Source organism: Atta colombica, unplaced genomic scaffold (genome assembly GCF_001594045.1).
Source record: "Atta colombica isolate Treedump-2 unplaced genomic scaffold, Acol1.0 scaffold261, whole genome shotgun sequence".
Taxonomy (NCBI): domain Eukaryota; kingdom Metazoa; phylum Arthropoda; class Insecta; order Hymenoptera; family Formicidae; genus Atta; species Atta colombica.
Genome location: NW_017259361.1, coordinates 814,858 through 835,837, shown reverse-complemented (window position 1 = coordinate 835,837; position 20,980 = coordinate 814,858). Strand labels below are relative to the sequence as shown.

At 28.6% G+C, this 20,980-nt stretch overlaps 4 protein-coding genes across 5 annotated transcripts in view; 2 read left to right on the top strand and 2 right to left on the bottom strand.

Annotated features, from left to right (window-relative positions):
• The first annotated feature begins 1,938 nt into the window (after positions 1-1,938).
• LOC108689171 (transient receptor potential cation channel protein painless) lies at positions 1,939-7,077 on the top strand. Its single transcript, XM_018195826.1, has 3 exons — positions 1,939-2,162; positions 4,084-5,181; positions 5,525-7,077. The coding sequence occupies exons 2-3, from the start codon at positions 4,092-4,094 to the stop codon at positions 7,075-7,077; spliced, it is 2,643 nt and encodes an 880-aa protein (XP_018051315.1). The 5' UTR covers positions 1,939-2,162; positions 4,084-4,091.
• Positions 7,078-8,104: 1,027 nt separating this feature from the next.
• On the bottom strand, positions 8,105-14,437 carry LOC108689243 (gamma-tubulin complex component 2-like). Of its 2 annotated transcripts, XM_018195932.1 has the most exons (17): positions 14,335-14,437; positions 14,052-14,210; positions 13,847-13,991; positions 13,534-13,705; positions 13,304-13,447; positions 13,067-13,221; positions 12,839-12,967; positions 12,516-12,695; positions 12,271-12,445; positions 11,923-12,116; positions 11,124-11,334; positions 10,872-11,040; positions 10,601-10,775; positions 10,343-10,486; positions 9,817-9,894; positions 8,575-8,729; positions 8,105-8,327 (listed from the first exon to the last, which is right to left on the bottom strand). In XM_018195932.1, the coding sequence occupies exons 1-17, from the start codon at positions 14,385-14,387 to the stop codon at positions 8,246-8,248; spliced, it is 2,520 nt and encodes an 839-aa protein (XP_018051421.1). In that variant the 5' UTR covers positions 14,388-14,437; the 3' UTR covers positions 8,105-8,245. The 2 variants fall into 2 exon arrangements, with proteins under 2 accessions (XP_018051421.1, XP_018051422.1); XM_018195933.1 differs by lacking the exon at positions 9,817-9,894.
• A 904-nt stretch (positions 14,438-15,341) lies between these two features.
• On the bottom strand, positions 15,342-16,217 carry LOC108689137. The gene is made up of 4 exons (XM_018195777.1): positions 16,211-16,217; positions 15,974-16,118; positions 15,594-15,866; positions 15,342-15,507 (listed from the first exon to the last, which is right to left on the bottom strand). Exons 1-4 carry the CDS (start codon positions 16,215-16,217, stop codon positions 15,342-15,344), a joined length of 591 nt encoding a protein of 196 aa, XP_018051266.1.
• Positions 16,218-17,393: 1,176 nt separating this feature from the next.
• LOC108689245 (lon protease homolog, mitochondrial) overlaps positions 17,394-20,980 on the top strand; it is a 5,747-nt gene continuing 2,160 nt past the window's right edge. The window contains exons 1-8 of the mRNA XM_018195935.1: positions 17,394-17,617; positions 17,707-18,049; positions 18,855-19,082; positions 19,207-19,379; positions 19,542-19,840; positions 20,241-20,432; positions 20,518-20,822; positions 20,904-20,980. Coding sequence (XP_018051424.1) covers positions 17,802-18,049; positions 18,855-19,082; positions 19,207-19,379; positions 19,542-19,840; positions 20,241-20,432; positions 20,518-20,822; positions 20,904-20,980 — 1,522 coding nt within the window. The 5' untranslated portion in view covers positions 17,394-17,617; positions 17,707-17,801. The remainder of the gene's footprint in view (positions 17,618-17,706; positions 18,050-18,854; positions 19,083-19,206; positions 19,380-19,541; positions 19,841-20,240; positions 20,433-20,517; positions 20,823-20,903) is intronic.

Here is a 20,980-nt window from a genome sequence, read left to right as displayed (position 1 = left end):
CAAATCAGAATAGATTTTGATCGGAATTATTCCCTAGAAAAATACAATAGAAATCTAAGAATAATTAAATAATTCCAACCGGAATTTATTCCGATTTGTTCTATGATTCTATGATAAGTAAATGAAATGAATTGAAAATTTGCAAAATACATAAAACACATAAAAAAAAATACAATTTTATTAAATCTACAACGATAATAATAAATTATGTTTGATTCAATTACATTACATTGATCTTATAATTACAATCAGAGCTTACAAATTAATAAAAATAAAATTAATTTTTTCTCTTTTTGGATAATCTTTAGATTTTTTAAAATCAATTTTAACTCGATTAAAAAAGAAATGTTTTATTAAACTAGCCTTAAAAAAATATTATAAATTTTCGGAATATAGAGAAAAGAGAATTTTTTTTGCTTTCTAAAAAAAATAAAGAATTTTTTTGCTTTCTAATAAAAATAAAGAAATTAATTTAAAATATATAATGAAAATAATAATGTGAAAAATAACAATAATTGCACAACAATAACTGTTGATGCAGGTAGCACATAATTTTTATAGAAAAAAATTTACAGAATTTACAAAATATTTGTAAGTATTATTTTGAATATTTGTAAAATATTTCTGGTTTTAGATTGCATAAATTATAAATATTTATTACAAATTTTATGTGGTAAATAAAGTACGAATTAAATTTCCAAGATAATTCAAAAAGAAAAATCAAATAGACAATTGAGAATTGGCGCTATAGGTAGACGGTGCGCAGTTTTTGCTTCTTTAAAATACTTCTATATTATATCATTACTTATACATAAAATTTCAGTATATGGTACAAAACATTGATTATCCATGAATCGCATAAAAATCATTGTATAATAAAATAATAAAACCTGGAGATTTTTTAAATGGAAGAATGTTACTGCCACACAATGACATCGACTACTTCATTATACAACAATTTTTATACGACTCATGGATAATCAACGTTTTGTATCATATACTGAAATTTTGCTGAGAAAGGCTAAAAGATTAGCTGAAACATGTACACATAATAATATAAGAATATAGAATTATTTTCAAGAAACAAAACGCACCGTCTACAGCTTCTGTTTATTTGATTTTTCTTTTACAAATTTTATGAAATATTTATTGTAAATATAGCAAATGCTAGGGATGGGCGATATTTTAAACCGATATTTTAAATATCGATACATTTAGATTTTTTCCCCGATATTATGTACCAATATTTATAGATGTCAATATCTTTTGATAATGTACATTAAATATCGATATTTGAACAAGAATATCAAACTTCCGATATGGAATGCGTTTATACTTACAACATTTGTAAGTATCATTCTTATTATTTGTTCTTATTATTCGATAGACAACAAGAATGAATTTATATCTACAGCATAAAGAGCTCCCTTGAATACACACCCTACAACTTTTATTTGAAACGTTTTTCCGTTTTATCTTCCATATTTTTTGGGATATTTGTCTGGAGCAATTAAAATGGAATATCCTGTACAATATCAATTATCTATACATGTAAAATTAATAAATTACAAGTCTCGCTGACAATTACGATCTAGAACGAGAAAGAAATCGTATGAAATTCTCATCTTCTTTCACAATTTACCTCGTGTTTGTGACTTTTTTTTATTTGAGAGATGTAATGTAATTCGTGAGGCTGAAAGATTTTCATTCGTAAAAGAACCGGTTGAGTATTACATATCAGCGTGAAAAGAAGCACTGTTGCTAGCAACGTAGCAAAGAAGGGAGAACATTTAATCCTCTTCTCCCTCTCTTTCCTCGTTGCTGACCATCACTGACAGAACGGGCGAGTCGACATAGTGACGGCTAATACGATAGGTGTTAAGTAAGGAGAATTCTTAGTCATACGCATTATTAATGACAAATGTGCTTGTCTATTAATCTGCTACGCATAACACACTTGCCAGCAATGCGACACAGCCGGAAGTTTCATCAAAGTGTATAGATAAGAGGATCTAAAATGCCTTTTTATAAAGAAAATATGAAATTAATTTAATCTTTTTCACAATACGCGATATTTGAACAATAGAAGTGCGTTTTCTATGTATTAAATATTTTATTAGTACGATAGTGATCAAGAGGAGAAAAAAAGCTTACCTAAGTAGGTGTGTACTGAAGAACTTTCTCTACCTACGAATAGATTATTATACATGGAGAATTTTTTTGCAATATTTTAATTAATTCGTATGAATCTTGCTGAAAATTATTAATAATATCAAAGAATGCTTCAAATAGAATTAAAAAAGAATATATCGAAAATGATATTAATTAGTCATGAATAATTGTAATTAACTATCATCATTTCTTATACTTCTAACTTCATTATATTAAATTAAAAAAAAGATATTTAGAAAATAAATATTTTTATGCAAATTGTAAAGAAATCAAGTCAGCGATCGAGTTAACTGCAAGATTAAATGTAATTAAAATATAATTTAATTTATTTAAATATAATTAAGTATAATTAAAACATTTATTGTATAAAACCTAACAAGTACGTTTCGTTACCAATTTTATATGCTGAAGAAGTGACTCGTCACTTCTTAACAACAATAATAAATAAAATCACAATATCGAGAAAATTGTCGTTCTTAGTATAATACAATATTATTCGTCTTAACTTAACGTAAAATCTTGATCTAAGATCTTTGTAAATAAAATTATTAGCAATGTTGTACATACTAATTATTAGTTCCGAAGCAAGTGTTGAATTCTTAATCACAGTACTATAATTGTTAGTTCTTTCATTTGATTAGTCACCGAAACTTCATTGATAAGCGAATATCAAGTAACAATCGGCATCAGTGATATAAAAGTTTATCAAAACCTGTGGAATCAACGCATTTCAACTCAGTCAATAAACACACAAATTCAAATGAAATTTAATATTTTTATATACATAATTATGTATAAAAATAAAAATAATATTAGAATAATAGATTAAATATTTAATAAATATAAAAAAATAAAGAATATTGAAAAATATATTGAAATAAAAATATTAATAGAATTTTAAATAGCCCATCTTTTGATACATTGAATAATTCGTATTTATATATATTTTTGCCGCTTTTTTCTTAATCAAAACCAAAGGAGAAATGGGGAAAGAATTATTCTATCGGCTGTGTTATATAATACGAATATAACACGAATTGATTCGATCTAAACACAGGAAGCGGACGTCCGGACGTACTTTTGTTGTTATCACAATCAAAGAGATCATTACAAGATTTTACTGGACAAATGACTGAATTTATTATAAGGTGATACACAGATAAATGAAAATGTCAGAGTGATGAGAACATTTGCGCAAAATAACAGTGGAACTCTTAATTGGCACTTGAATAAATTGTGACGGTGAGATCACGATCAATGTCGTTACATGAGAGCTTTCTATCTATGTAGTAGCAAAATAAGCGACTTAACATAATATGCGAGCGATAATGATCCTCAATGTTTCTTTGTCTCGTTACTGCCTATTTAGTTTTTTTATACATATATCTCCTAATCTAAAAAGAATCTCGCATTAACAAAAAATGAAAATTCAAGCAAAAAATGAAAATTGAAAGCTAGATGGTACTTTTTAAAACAAAATGCACAAATTCAATAGCATCTGTTACTGAATTTCGTATTTATTTGATTTCGTAAATAATTTTTCAAATTATTTCTGCATATTTTTTGAATTATTTGTTTTTAAAAAGATACAAGCTAGATAAAATTAACAAAAATTTAATACATATTTCGATTAAGAGAGCTTCAGTTATCTTAATTTTTACATAGAGATAGACATATAGCGCCGATATTTTAAATATCAATATTTTTAGATTATTTTTTTCTTAACATTTTGTATCGATGTTTTGTTTTGATTTAAGTTTAAAAAAATTAATCTAATCATGGAAACATCCATTTATCTTGTTAAAAAAAAAATAGATGTTAATATTTAAGAACTTTGATCCACAATAATTTCTTTTTAAATTTAAACAAATAAAAATTTTAAGTGTAAGATTTAAAATGATTTATTTTCAGATAGCAAAATGGATCTCGAAGAGAATTCTCTGCAGGAAAGCTTGCTGAGTGTCTACGAGCCTACTCTAGACAGTGCGCAAGTTTTTTATAAGCTACTATTGGATGCCTTACGATTCAAGAATTTTCGTTTTTTCAAAAAAACTATAGAACATGATTTGATGAAGCAATCACCTATTCTGAATCTCAATTATGTATATCCGAACACGGAAGAAACATGCCTCGACATAGCTAGCAAGAATGGTTTAACAGATTTCGTGGAGTATTTATTGCGTTTAGGTGCGAAGCCTAATAGAGTAAATAAACTACATAATCGCGCTCCTATCCATTTCGCTACAGAAGAAGGACATATATCCACATTGATGACTTTGCTAGCGGAACCAACAATAAATCCAAATCTTGAGGCGAAACAGCAGACTGCCTTGCATATCGCAGTGAGAAAGAATGATTTGACATGCGCCGGTTTGTTGCTGGAGAACGGTGCTAGCGCAAATATTCCCAATAACAAAGGTTTGACGGCTCTCCATTTGGCAGCGATGAAAGACCAACGAGATATGGTGGCACTGATATTGGAAAAAAGCCGACAGTGTCCAGACATTGACACTTACAAAGATTACAATGATCAGACAACGCGAGAGGTGATTGAGAAAAAGATGCCGGATATATCATTACCGCCCAAAAATGAAAATCATGAGATAAATGTGCACGATCTTAAATATTACCTGATCACCAACGACGAGACAAATTTCCTAAAAAATATGGAGTTTGTCAAGATAGAGATTCTTCACAGTATAGCCGAAGAGCTGCTGGAAATGAGTGCACAAAGAGGCTTTTACAAAATTACGATTGGAATCCTGGAAAAACTAAAAGGAAAACAGTTTAGCGTGAAAAAAGCCGCGCAAGAAGCCGTTCAGCAGAACGATTATGCAATTCTTCAGGTACTGCTAGAAATGGAACCAAATGTAGCAAATGATTTACTTCTGAGTGCTTGTCAGGAACTAGGAATGCCGAGAAAACGAGGAATCGACAATACGCCTGATCGACTGAATTGTTTGAAGTTAATCTTGGAACAAGAAGACGTGAACATTCGTTGCAGTGATAGTAAGTATAGAACTATCATAGATTTTATATTGGATGAACCTTTCTCTATAGATAAATAAAAACGATAAGGATCAGTTTCACAACTCACGGTTAACGCTTAACGAAGATTCAATTATTTCTCTTTCCAAATTAGAAAGTTTAGAAAGAGATAAAGATTGGGCCTCAATGTGTTGTATTTATCACAAATAATAGACCAAGCATTTTCTGAAATAAATATCTAAATTATGTTCTATTCTTTTAAACGTCTTTTTGCAAGTTTTCTTTACCAATTTTTAATTACCTTTAATTACCAATATTATCTTATTATCATCAATAATATCTACTTACATATCTGTTTTAATAGATAAAGGCAACAGTCCATTACATTACGCAGCCAGAGCTGGTTGCCAAGAAGCAGTAATTTTACTTCTCAACCGAGGTAGCTACATCGGTCACATGAACAAGTACAATACACCGCCTATCGCAGATATCTCGGCACACACGCTGTCGCGCTACTTCGATGATTGTTTGCAGACGCGAAAAGATCGAACAAACGAATACACGATTGAATTTAACTATTGCTGCTTAATGCCGCACGACGTTCTCATTGATCGATATAAAACTCACCGAGCAACTCGCGAAATGGAAGTGTTTAAATACATCGTCAGCAATAGCGGCCTCAAACATCTACTGAAACATCCACTGCTTTCCTCTTTCCTCTATCTCAAGTGGCACAGAATACGACACGTTTTATACGCAAATTTCCTCTTTTATGTGATTTTTTATTTTTTATTAAACGCTTATATCCTGAGCATGACTTATGACACTAGGATAGAAAATGGGATGCAAACTGAAATCAACAATAGATCCGACGTGGCTTCGGGAAGTACTTCGCGAATTATTTGGAACCAACAAAACAACTTTCTTTGGGCCTCCACCACTGTGATGTTGCTATTGTTCATCCTCCGAGAAATTTTTCAACTTGTTTCCTGTGTTAGGCATTATCTAATGAGCTCAAGGAACTGGTTGGAAATCGCATTGATTACGCTCACTATCGCTTTGTTGTGTGGCGCGGGAGTTCAAATCGGTGCTGTGGTAATCTTACTGTCGGCCTGGGAATTGGTGATCCTCATCAGCCAGCATCCACGCTTGTCCACCGGCATCGAAATGTTCCGGACCGTTTCACTCAATTTTATACGCTTTCTGTTTCCCTATCTGTTTCTTATTTTCGCATTTGCTCTGGCCTTCTATACACTCTTCAAAAATGGCAACGATACGAATTTCCCTGATCCTGGTCTTTCACTTTTCAAAACTGTCATCATGCTCACTGGGGAGTTCGATGCTAATGACATTCCGTTTATTTCGCATCCCGTTTGGAGTCACATCATATTTATGTTATTTGTTTTCTTTATTGCTATCGTATTGTTTAACCTGCTTAATGGTTTGGCAGTCAGTGACACTGCTGAGATTCTATGTAAGGCCGAGTTGGTCGGACTTATTTCTCGAATACGTTTAGTTACCTACATTGAAGATGTAGCAGTTGGCGAACCTTTCAAGCACTGCGTTCATTGCAATTTGCGACTGTCTTGGAATCCTTTTGGTTTTCTTGCTAAGAGAATTCTTTTGTTTCCTCATTTCCTAAGAGATGGTAAAATCATTATCAATCCACACGATAATCTGGATATTTATGATAATAATAGATATTATGGAAAGAACGTTCACAGTGCATCTGTAAAGAGCAACAAGCAATGGACTACCGTGAGAATGGATCCTGACATAATTAAAAAAGCTAAACGTACTATTTGCAATAAGAATCAATTGACGGATAATGAGAGGATCATGATTACATTGGATAAACTACAGCAGAAATTGTGTACAATAGAGAAAAATCTGAAAATTACAAAGTGTGTAGAATAACAATCGATAATAATTTGCAATACTATATATTTATAAAAAGAAGTTAATGAAAAATATTCTAATATCTATTTTTTATATTCTAATATCCAAAAATTTTCAGTTTAAATAATAATATATTTTTTTAATTGAATGACATTGAAATGGATTTAAAAAATCAAGAATTTGGCTATAATAATCGTTTCATCAAATAGTATTTGGTATCTTGACTCAATATGTTCTGCCAATGTTGATTGTGTGATATATGTTTCAATCTGACATCTCGTTTATACACGGTACATTAAGTTGGATATTATAAAAACAAGATTACACGGAACATACCTTAACAAAAAAAAGTAGGCTAACAACTACATATTTCTCCTACAACAGCCAATTCTAACAGACTATAAGCTTCTGGAACAACTATCAGTTCTACCATCTTGTAATAGCGTACATCTTTATGGAGCAATCTTATAAAAGCCAATCTCACTTCAAATAACTACCAAATGTGAACTATGCGTCCTTTCTGGCTGAAATTTGACCTGAAGGGGTTCGAAGAGTAGATCTTTCGAGATGTCGCGTCATCAAATGGATTGTAGCGCCATTTCATGGAAATTTACCAAACTTATCAAACGACCCACATATATAAGAATATATGTATCATTAAATAAAAAAGTAATTGCTTAAAAAAAGATAAAAAGGTTTTCCCAAGAACATTCCAATTGCATTATTTAATTTTATTAGTACCTTAATCAATTCTATACATTTTTTTTTCTATATAATAATAAGATGATATTCCTAATATAAAAAACTTCCTAATATAAAAATATTTAAATATAATTAATGATAATAATAATATCCAATATTAAAACATTAAATATAGATTAGTTTTCTATGATGAATGAACGCAGCTATTTTTGTACATATATTTAGATTTAGTTAACATCACGTTTTTAATGCGTTTCCTTTTACTGTAAGCATTTGGTACCTTACCTCTGTAAGCAATATCTATAACGGTCTTGGATAATCAAGATTGCTCGCAAAGCGAAAATTTTGTTTGTAACTCTTTTTATATTTAAAGCAAATTACAAATACATTTTTGTTGAAATGATCTTCATCTTTCATCTTTCATGTATACATATGTATATGTCTCTGCATGTGCGTGCAAGCAAAGATAAAAAATAATGTATTGTTAACCAGATATATCCTGTGCGTCGGTCTTCTCTCTTCCTCGACGTATCAATATATCGGTGTAAAACATATTGAAGTCAAGCCTAATTTAAATATATCATTTAAAATTATTATTTATATAACTTGATTTTAAAATTGATAGGAAATATATTGATATAAAAATTATATGCATTTAATAGAATTTATTTAATAGAATTGTTAATAGAATTGTTAATAGAATTTATTTCTGGTAGGATTCCGATTGATCACGTTTTGATTGAATTTCAGCAAAGCTACTTTTTACACGTAAAAAAATAATTTGTTTAAAAATTATATACATAGAAATCTTACCGACATAACACATTAAGTAATTTCTCATTGTTATTATCACAACCCAAGTCACAAATTCGGTCTAGAAGTCGTGTCAATACTTTGGTAAATTTCTCATCTAACGATACGATTGTTTCTTCGAAACTTCCATCTTTTGCTGTAGAGCTGTTCTCAATCTATGAAAAAATATAGTCAATTAATATATTACATGAGTGTATGTAACACAAATAAAATTGTAAAGCAATTTTTTAAAAATAATGAAAATGTGATGATACATCATATCGAAGTTTTTGCTAAAAGTAGACATTATTTAAATTTTAAATAATGTTTACTTTTAGCAAAATATTTATTTTGCAACTGCGCACCGAAATTATGTTACTTTACAATTGTTGAAAATTTTTTTCGCACTGATTGAATTATACTTTTAGATCTGAAAGTATAATCCAATCAGAGTGAAGAAAACTTCCAACAGTTGTAAAATAAATGTTTTATTGAACGCGGTTGATGATAGATAATAAGCAAATAACTGCAATAACAAATTATTAAGAATCATGCCTTTTACGATTAATTATAAAAATATAATTATTATCCTTTCTTAAAATTGAATATAAATACATATCATTATAAATTATAACTCACTACAGTGTACAGTGTACACACTCATGCGATGTAATGTTTCAATATTTTTTAATATAGATTTTTAATTTAATATGACGAAATATATATAATTTAAGATAAAATAACAAATATTAAGATACTATAATATTGTTTTGTACTTAAAGATGCAACGGATATCTGATATCCGGTCTATCTGATCGCTTTTTTACAATCCGACCATACGGCCGAACAATTCAACTGTCCGGCCGGATTGTGAAAAAGTTGGACTATAAGTGCGCCATAAATGCCGTTTCCTATTTACTCTGCAATAAATAAGGTTATAATAAATAGAATTATAATAAAGAATTACATTGAAGAACTATATTGCCGCCATATTTGTCTCCATGTCCAGATTCTGATTAGAGGATCTTTATATTTTTTATACGATTTATAGGGTGTTCGGTAAGATTAATATTTATAAGATTAATATTTATAAAATATAAATTGTAACATGCAAATAAATAATATACATATATATATACACATCATAGTCACATGTTCTTAATAATAATGATCTTTAACAGATGTCATCCGCAAAGAAATGTTCTTCATGACTCTAAGACTACAGAGATGCATTCGGACGAGCTTAAAGCTTTGAAGGTATACCTCATATTCATAGATATCTTCCTGACAGGTACCGATCATGGATGTCAATTCAGCATCAATGTAGTAGCGGCTCATACGCTTAACATTAGTAGAATATTAACACTTAGTATATCAAAACTGAATATATCAAACTCTCAACCATTATAGTTTTTTCTTTCCCACTATATATCTTTATTAGTTATTTCTTAAATGTTATTTATTTTATAAATAAAATTTTATCTTTTTAAAAATAGCTTTAAATCAAATATCACAATTCAAGAAAAATATTAAATCAATCTATAAAAAATATGTTTAAATTGCTACATAAATGTTTTATATAAAACTATTATACAAGGGAAAGAACATGAGACTTAAAATTTATGTATTAGTATATTCAGAAATGTATTACGTATTAATATAAATAAAGCGGTATAACGAATCCAATTGAAATAATAGTCGCAACTAAAGAAAGAGATTGTTAGTTATAATTCTATACATGCAATGAATTAAATAATTACTAGAAAGAAATATACAACAAAAGGTTCACCTGCATGAAATTGCAGAATTCTACACATATGGCGCATACACCGGTGATACAGCTAAGAAGATCAGGGTCCGTTAACATACATTCCTTCAAATAACTGTCTTGCAAATCTTGATGCACACTCAGTACATCATCAACATTACTAACCTGATATTAGTTTATCAAATAAATATGTAAAGTCAAATATAAAATTTATGTATTTTATTGACATAAAAAATTAATATTGTATTTTCTAAATAAAAATTAGAAATTAATCATCACCTTGCTCATCTTATTTATAAATTTTAACCAATTTGGTTCCACGACTTCTACCATCATATAATATTCCAAATGCTGTACACAATCAAGCATTCTCTGTCGTAATGAAAACGCCTGTCTGTAAGCCATAGCCACTTCGTGCGTGAAAGTCTTCGCTATTTTATTGCTGATCCATACTCTATAATCCATCAAATTAAAAAATTTTACTATTTTATTTTCCTTATTTTAAAATTTTGCTATGGATATAACTCGTAAATCTATTAAAATTATTCACCTGCATAAGAGTCTCTCAACATATTTGCAATAAAACAGATGTCTAAATAACATTTGATAACAAGCTATGGCCTTTCTATTAATAATTAAAGAAACTGGCCATTTAACATCGTAATTGAAGACGAAAGCTTCTAAACCGGTCAAAACTTTTCCTGCTTGAAAGCAGTACTCTGCAAGGAAGATTAATTTTTGTTATATTAATTTTTTTTTTATTTAAATATAATTAGGTAAGTATATACTTTTAATGAAATACCTTTCTCATCTCTAGTTTGAATGGAGAGTATTCTGAACATTTGATATTGTAGATCGTATGGAAGTAATTCCGGCTTCAGATCATCTTTGTAGGGATCTGAATCTGCAGTAGACATTCGCAAAGCGACTTCGAGAAGAGATGCTAAACGATGTAGAACAATATCATACATACTCTTGTTCAATTCGGCCTCACAAAGATTCATAAATTGGACCTAATGGAAAATTAGACAAATATTTTATTATATAAAGAGTAATAAAAATGTTGAGAAATAAATATTTAGTAGCTTCTTAACATTTTTAAAGAAAAGGAATTCAATTTTAAGCATAAAAAAGTATAGTCAAAGATCATTCAAAGGAGCAATGGAAATGATTTATTCATTAAGACTTTTTTATTAAGACTTATTTTTTATTGTTCTATATGCTCTTAAAGTCTGATGATTCTTTTTTAGGGTCACTCTGTATTTCATTTCTCTGTTTAAAATTGCACAAACAATAAGAAATGTTGATGTATTTACAGTAGTGATGAAAATATAAATTATAATATTGAAAACTTTTATACTTTAAACTCTTTAAAGCTTTAATATTAAATTCTTGTTAATGTTTATATTATTATTATTTCAAAATGTATATAATATTATCTATAATATTATCTATAATATTATCTATAATATCTATTCAAATTATAATTATCGTAAATCTTTTTACCCAAAAGTCAAAAACATAAATATCTAATAAAATTTTTAACAAAATAAATAAAATGAAACTAATATTTAACAGCATGTAACTTATTATTAGCTTACCACAAAATCTCCTTGGGCAAGAAGAAAATAACTCTTTACACTACGTAGTCTACCCATCAGATCATTTTCCTTCATAAGTACCTCTAATAATTTTCTGGCAGCTTCTGAATATGCCCTATCGATAGCAGCTATGTATTTCTGTCCTTGATACTGATAACTTAATGGTTCTTGTTTTCCCCATTGCACTGTTTTACCTACATATAAATTTATTAAAGTTATAAAATAATTCGTAAACTAACAATTTGCAAACTAATTGATCAAAAATATGATTAACGATTATTAAACCAACGCTTTATTTATCTTTTAATAATATAATAAATACGATTATATTATTTTACATTAACATACCACATTGTCTAATCACATTAAAATATTTTCCTGTTCTAAGTATAGTTTGTGCATGTTCATTCAAGAATACAGGTATTCTTTCTAATCGCATAGTGTACCTCTTTTCCCAATAATCTGCAGAATAATCCACGGGAAGTTCTTCCCTTTGAATTAACTCGTTATCTTCTACAAAGAACTGATAAATAATGGATAAGTATAAATGTATTTATAATGTACACCATAAAAAAAATTGACTTAATACTAACTTCTTGATATGGATCGCATATCACTCCTTTGTAAACCCACTTTTCTAAAATTTGCATATATGGCATGCTCGCCGCTTGCATCAGATATAAACACAATTCTTTAGACTTTGCTTCACCACTGACATTGTTTAATGTTTGCTCATGCAAAAGGCTCAATACTTTGCCCCCTCTGGCGTTCGCCTAATATCAAATGCTTTACATCATATTATACTTCTAATGTTTTTAGTTATAGAAAACACAATTTATATTCTATAATATTCTACATGTATATTTAGAAATAAAGGTAATTAAAATTATTTAATTAACTGATATTTTAGACTAACCTTACATATTGTAGATGTAATTTGAGAAAGTATGGACATTGTAAGCATAGTAGGTTGAATATAAAACCATAGTTTCTGCAAACTTAATTTACCATGAATATGTTCTGTTTCAAGTTGCACGACAAAGAGCTAAAAGACAACAAAATTGATGTAAATTAAAATATAGAGATAAAAATATATCAAATCTTTGACTTGTCTTATCAAATTGTAGATGGCAATTTATTATACCAAGTAATCCTTCAGTAGAGATCGTATAGCTCCTCTCAAAGCATGATTGACTTGTCCATCATCCGGTGAGACCTTTTCTTCAACAAATCTCACTGTCATGGAGTAATAGGAAGCTAAAGGTAATATCTGTTGCGCTAATTGCTTAAATGATATACCTAACGGCAAAATTCAAAACATTTAATTTCATATTTGTAATAATTATTACTCGAGATTAAAATTTCTAACATTCTTTCTTACCAACATCCGATGATATATTGAAAGTCTTAACGCCATAAGGACTCGTTAATGGTTCCGAAACAATATATGATCCATCTATTCCTTTCAAACAATATAAAATATCCCAAAGAAGGATAGACTCCTGAGAAACAATTGGTACAACTTCTATAAAAAATTAAATATTTTAGACATGCACATTTCATCATTTTTAAATCTTGTGTTTGAAAGAGAGAAAAAAATTATTTACAAACTTTGATAAAGTGCTACAGTGGCGTCACTGTGAAAATCCCAAGTTATTCGTGGACGTTCTATTACCCAATTATGCTTCACTGAAGTACCATCACTTTTCTTATTGATCGAACAAACTTGCTGATTTAATTTCTTTCCTCCTTCTACAGCAGCTTTAATAACAGTTTTGCAAATCTATTGAATTAAAAAAATTATATGTATGGATATATTATGTAAAGACAAAGTAATTAATTAAATTATATAACTGAGGGAAATTTCATTAAAGATTACTTGTTACTATATTACTATATTACTTATTACTATATTATACAAGACCTTTGGCAAGTCTTCTTGTGTAATAGTTGGATCCTTTAGAGAACTAGTCGTGGCTCTCGGTAGGGATCTTGACAAGTATTTCTTCAGTTCGTCATCTTGAGATATCAATTCTAGAGTCTGTACAAATGGACCAAGTAAATCTACTCTGAAAAAATACATTTTTTGTTGTTTTTCTTCTGAAAATTACAATATCTTTAAAACTAACTTTTTTGATTTTAGTTCTTCATATTTTTGTATAAATAATTCTGGTACGGATGAAATCTTGGCAAGGTGCTGAATACAGCTGTGAGGAGCAACCACATTTAATGTCGTCAAGCTTTCTTTTTGTAGCTTTTCCAAGTGTCTCTCTGGAGCAGATTCTGAACTAAAAAATTACACATATTTGTTGCGAGTAATAATTTAAAATAAATGTAAAATAATGCGACTTGACAAATTTCTTTAAATCTACATAATTTTGCGAGTTATAAAATATGAATTTTACCGCTTACCCCAATAATTCAATCAGCTGCACTATTAAATGATGTAATTTAAATTCACTCATTGCGCTTTTGATTACTCCAAGTGTCTCTCAATTGTAACACTCGTTGTTAAATAAATTTAATAATATTGTACAAAGTATACAAATATTTATTTAAATTTGAATAGAAGTAATCATTTTTAATATACGCATTTAAATTTTAATCTCTTTACGTGTTTAAAAGCTTCTTTGATAGGTTATGATTATTTTCGCGTCATCTAGTGAGAACTTTGTCAACTTATCTCGCGGGAATATTTAAATTCCACATAATAACCGACGTAATAAATTTATGTAAAAATTATATCAAACTACAACATTATAACAACAAGATATATCAAATGTTCTTAATTTAAATGATTTAATTTTCTTTACAATCGTTTATTTTCGGAGTATCGATTACTTACTGATGAAATAAAAATTCCAAAATTTCAAAAACATGTAAGTATATTAGTTTATATATTTAAATAAATAATAAAATGTTCTTAATAAATACAACTTATATAATTTTAATATTACAACAAATTGTTAACAAAACATTGCGTTGAAAAATGATACAAGTAATACAAAAAATCATATTTTTGAGATGATAATAAAAAATTAATCCTAAAGACTGTTATAATATATATTTTTGTCGAAATATACCACACATATTGTCGATATATTGTATATATGGAAAAATATCAAAAATTTTAATAAGAATTGAAATTTTGTTATATATTTCATTATATTTTAACGTTGTGGCTGTATTTTTGAACTCATATAATTGAAAGTATATATAATTATAACATGGAAAGAGAAATAAAATTATATATTAATTAATAAAACATTGTTCCAATTCAGAAAGAATTTTAAAAATGTTCTACTGAAAAAATTGCTAATTTTGAAATGTGCAACTTTTTTATTAATACGACGAAATGTTTTAAAAAAACAGTGTAAATTACAAAATTATTTTATATTTATGTAAATTAAGTTCATGAATTACAAGTTGTCTTTTTGAGGAGGTGTAAAGTACTGCATATCGTTGTAAATTAGCCGCTCAATTTCTATTTCGGTAACAGTTTTTGCATTCCCTGCTATTTCTCCCATCAACCCATCATTATTTTGCATTTTTGAAGTTAGATGGAAAATCAGTTCATTCGAGTTGCTGAAAACAATATCAACTCACAATCAAACGATAGATTGATAAATCAATCAAAATATCTAAATTGTAATATCTAAATTGATATATACCTGGAACTCATATCGCTGTTATTATATTTTATAAATGGGATAATTTGTGGAGTAGTGTAAGTTAAGCAATTCTGATTGCTAACGGAAATAATGGCGTGCTCAGCCTGCTGCAACTTCTGTGAAACTTCTGTATACGAAGCTTTCCTTTCGTCGACAGATTTTTTAAATCGTTTCATCAGATTTTGATCTTCGTCGCTGAATGCACACTTTTTTTTTCTTGATATATACGATTTGCTTTGCAAATCTCTTATGTTATAATTTTCTTTATCTTGCCTGTTCATATCAATTAAAATATCGACTTAAATAAGAAACTATATGTTCATACGCAAGTAATTATCCAATTATGCAAATTAGTTGTTAAATTAAAAAATTGATGTTACGTTTTATAATTTTTATCAATAATCGTTTTCATATTTGAAATAAACTCTTCATCATCGGCGTTTTCTGTATCCTCTACAAAAATGACATCAGTAGTCTGCTTTTTCGTTAAATTGTTTCTATGTATGAAACCTGAACTTATTTCTCCTGTATAGAAACAAATTCGTATCTTAAGCAGAATCTTAATAATAAAAATATGTATGTATCATTTTCATGGCAACTATAATAATATAATTTACCTGTCATAGAGAGTGAAATATTTTTGTAATCAATAATATCATTATCATTATTTATTTCCTCATTGTTTTTTGTTTTTGTTGCAATAAGTTGATGTGTTTTATAATATGAATGGTTGCTATTACTTGAAGATTGCGAAATCAAAGGTTTTTTATTTATTCGTATATCGCGGATAATTTTATCCATAGTTTAATAAAAAGCTGAATATAATATCTGTATGAAATTTTAAAAAATAAAATATATTTCTTCCACCTTTGAACAATTATTCTTCTAACAATTTTATACATTATAAAAAATTATGATAGCAGTTATAAAAGTAAGTAACAATAGTTAATTAAACAATATCCAGCATAAAATTTTTTTCTAAACTTTCCAGAATAAGAAATTATGTTTTATTTCCCTTTTATATCCTATAAATTTATAAGTTTCATATAAGTTTCATTTTACATTACATGAAAATTATTTTTATTAATAATTTATATATAATTTTAAATTATTATTAATTAGAGTAGTTTCATGCAATGTATAATATAAGAATTCAAAAAGTATTAAGTAAAATATTTTTTTCTTATACGACATGAATCCTGAAAAAATGCATTAAGTTTTATGCTGCATAATAATACTGTCTAATTAAGTGTAACTGTTTAATTACAGTGTAAAAATTTAAATATATTTTAATATTTTATTTATATTTTAATAATTTATATAAAAACTTAAATTTGTGTGTATGTGATTGCTACAAAACTGTTTTAAAGTTGCTACAAAATTTCGTTATTATTCGAATATAGAAAACAAAAATTGATAAAAGTATTACAGAAATACAATTTACATGAATAAGCGTTTTGTAATTGAAACGGATAGACAGAATTCATAAAAGGATTCTTTTTTTTTTCCCTAAGTGGACTTCCGACCCAGAGGCAGGTCAAAGTTTATCATATAAACTGAAAGGCTTCAACGATATGTGAAATATCGAATGACTCCAAATGATTCGAAATTAGATTTAGCTTACTATCAGTACAAGGGCTATGTTCCAAAATTGACTGCCTGTACTTAAAATCTGTACTAAAAACAGTGATGTAACATAACGTAAACTGTCGCATAGTAGCAGTAAATTTAGAACACAGCCAAGAAGTTGGCAGCACATTAAAAATTAGAACATGCGCAGCTTTGCAATTGTTATAAAATTCTTCAATTGATTCTTACTTTTGGTTCCTTATGGATCTAAATGTATAAACCAATCATATTGAAGAATTTTACAACAGTTGTACAAGCATTCTCTGCTGAACGCACGAATGCACGATTCGAAACAAGATTTTCTCCTTTTGGTTTCCCGTTTCTTGATTTTTCGACTCAAAAAACAAGGTTTTAGCTTTACGTGTCGAAGTTACGCAAAACTGACGCAAGATCACGTAAGATGGCACAAGGCCATGTCCTTTAGGTTAGGACTAAATTCCATATTCTTGTATGCATTAGTTTATGTGATGTTTTAACCTAACAGCCTCCAGTTCATTGTCTTCGGCCACGATAATTTTTACAAGAAATCAAATAATACGAGAGAAAAGGATTTATGAGAATTTGCGACAGCTTCGGAGGATGCGACTTGTGATAGCGATGAGTTCTAAGTTGCCAGTGATCCTGCGACAGCGCAGTGCAACCACGCGCTTATTCTACGGAAACCGGTCGCCTTTGGATTATCGAACACCGTTGCCGATTTACACCAGACTGACACGAACTGAATGCCCGGGTTATAGGTCAGGATTATTTAGAATCACTCGGATTCACCCCGCATTGACGTCGGTGAGATTTTTCACGAAGAGATTCTCTGATCGAGATCCTCCGAGGTAAATTGATTAAGTATATAGTTCCCAGAGAATTAAAATTAAAAATAAAATCAAAGAGCAATGTGCTAGGCAGTTATGTTTTTTGAAAAAAGAAAGTGTATTAGTTCAGGAAATATTTCTTGAACGCTGCAAATTGTATACAAAAATCATAATCTGATTAATAGGTATAAAAAGTATATGTACAGGTTGTCTGTCACTTATTTTCAATCAATTTGATTAGACAATTAAAAAATATATATTGCCTCCTTTTTTATTAGTAAATTAAAACAAAAGTCACAGGAAGGAACGATACTAATTGTAATATAATACACGTTTCAGTTAATTTACTAATATATGGAGTAAAGGTTTTTTCTTGATTTTTACTTGGTCTTTATCAGTTTTCACATGTAACATATTAAAATTTAAAAAAATATTCTACATATAATTTGTTACATTTCTTTAGTTGGGACTTTTGAAATTACTACGAAGGAACCAACTATAAATATTATTTTATCAATCATCAAAAATAACTAACTTCCTGAAGATCATCAAAGCGTTATAATTTAGAATGTGATTTTTTTCAAGGATTGTGAAATAAAATGGCATTTGATTATGTTAAGAATCATTTCAACAATATTTTTTCTTTAATCAATAATTTTCTGTCAAGTCTGAAAAATTTTTTTCTCTTTCTGAAAATCTTAATTTTCTTTCGATTGTATTAAGGAAACAATATCTTATAAATATATTGACTGTAAGTACCTAAAATATATTGTATCTAACTTTTGAAAATGTATCGTTTTTTATTTTATATATACATGTTGTTTAGTGATGGGAATGGAGAACAGTCTGGAGATTATCCTGCTTCACTTCCTGCAACTGTAGTGGTGCCTGAAGTATGGCCTCATGTACCAGTCATTGCTATCAATAGAAATCCAGTATTTCCCAGATTTATTAAATTAATTGAGATTAGTAATCCAGTTCTGATCGATTTAATACGTAGAAAGATAAAGCTAAATCAGCCTTATGTGGGAATTTTCTTGAAGAAATCCGAAGAGTAAGTTTCTTCAAATTATTCTCTAGCATTAATTTATATTGACATATATAATGTCAAAATTAATAATTATGTGATATATGTAGTGTAAATAATTTCATTTCTAGTATGTCATTTGTTCATACAGAAATGAAGCTGATGTCGTTCTAAGTTTAAATGATATTTATCCAATTGGAACTTTTGCTCAAGTACATGAGGTACAAGATTTAGGAAATCGATTGAGATTAGTGGTTATGGCACATAGAAGAATCAAGATCGTTAATCAAATTTTCGAAGATGCCAATCCAAAAGTAGAACACGGTACGAAAAATATATTTAATTATTGTATTTTCATATTGTAACAAAATCACATTTTGTAGAAATTTAATGTTCTGTTAATTGATAAAAATTTTCTTGTTTAAATTGGCATGGCTCTGTTCTTCGATCATCTTGCTTAAATATTGTCCTGCCTACTTTATACAGAGATGAAACTGACATTTCCACTATTAAATACTACAATTACCGTTCCTGTAGACGACACAATGACCAATAACAAGATTAACCGGAGATCATTGCGTAAAAAAGGAGAGAATAGAATTGAAAGAATAGAAAAAGTCAGTGAAACAAGCTTTACGGAAATAAAACCGCAAGTACATGCGCCTGAAAAGAATACGGAAAAACCATTAGTTTCATCAATTCCTCAATCTGATAGTCAACCTATATTAATGGTGGAAGTTGTAAATATCACACATGAAAAGTTTAAACAAACTGAGGAGATTAAGGTAATATACAGAATGATATTAAAAAATGTTCGCAATATTGTGAAAATAGCCATTTTCATATTTTATTTAAGTTAATTAATGAACAAATCACCCCCTCCCCCCCATTTCCCACCTTATATAAATACTAAGTAAACAACAGAACAAACAAAAATTAATAACTGAAAAGAATGATAATGTTTACTAAAGTTTATCTTGTCTTACTCAATATTTTCTTTTTGATAAAAAAGATTTTTGTTTTACGAAAAAATTGATTACATTATTTTGAAAACAGTTCACTTTGAATGTATCTTGTTATTACAATACCAGTAACCAAGATAACCAAGATAATCAAGATAATCAGTAATAACATTACAAAATTACAATACCAGAAATTTTATCATCAGAAATATTTTTTAAACAGGCACTGACGCAAGAACTTATTAAAACAATCCGAGATATAATCAGCATGAATCCTTTGTATCGCGAATCTTTACAACAAATGCTACATCAGGGACAAAGAGTTGTGGATAATCCTGTTTACCTTAGTGATTTAGGTGCTGCCTTAACTGGAGCAGATGCACAGGAATTGCAACAAGTTTTAGAAGAAATGGATGTAAGTACATTATTGATATTACAGCATGTGTACACAATTTCTATATATATTTATGGAAAATATTAAAGTAATATTTTATTTATAGATTCTAAAAAGATTGAGATTGTCACTCGCACTTTTGAAAAAGGAATATGAATTAAGCAAGCTGCAACAGAAAATTGGTAAAGAGGTTGAAGAGAAAGTAAAACAACAACATAGAAAATATATTCTTCATGAACAACTCAAAGTTATTAAGAAAGAATTAGGATTGGAAAAGGATGATAAAGATGCGATAGAAGAAAAATATAGAGAAAAAATAAGACAAAAGACAGTTCCTAAACCAGTTATGGACGTGTTGGAGGAGGAATTGAATAAACTTTCCTTTTTAGAAAGCCATAGTAGCGAATTCAAGTGAGTATTAAATATCATAAGTATGTGTGTTATATATGTTGATGATTTATATAAATTTTATATAAATTTTGTATTTTTTAGTGTTACAAGAAATTATCTCGATTGGCTTACATCTATGCCATGGGGTGTGACAAGTACTGAAAACTTAAATCTTCAAG

Bases quoted from the DNA above. Each gene is read 5' to 3' on its own strand.
- LOC108689137 (XM_018195777.1), bottom strand. The intron at 15,867-15,973 runs GTAACATCAATT...TGATATGAACAG, and splicing joins ATTGATAAAAATTATAAAAC to GCAAGATAAAGAAAATTATA. The intron at 15,508-15,593 runs GTATATATCAAT...TATTGTTTTCAG, and splicing joins AACAGCGATATGAGTTCCAG to CAACTCGAATGAACTGATTT.
- LOC108689171 (XM_018195826.1), top strand. From the start codon at position 4,092: ATGGATCTCGAAGAGAATTCTCTGCAGGAAAGCTTGCTGAGTGTCTAC. The intron at 5,182-5,524 runs GTAAGTATAGAA...CTGTTTTAATAG, and splicing joins GAACATTCGTTGCAGTGATA to ATAAAGGCAACAGTCCATTA.
- LOC108689243 (XM_018195932.1), bottom strand. From the start codon at position 14,387: ATGAGTGAATTTAAATTACATCATTTAATAGTGCAGCTGATTGAATTA. The intron at 12,968-13,066 runs GTATAATAAATT...GTTGTCTTTTAG, and splicing joins CTCTACTGAAGGATTACTTG to CTCTTTGTCGTGCAACTTGA. The intron at 12,696-12,838 runs GTTAGTCTAAAA...ATTTGATATTAG, and splicing joins TTACATCTACAATATGTAAG to GCGAACGCCAGAGGGGGCAA.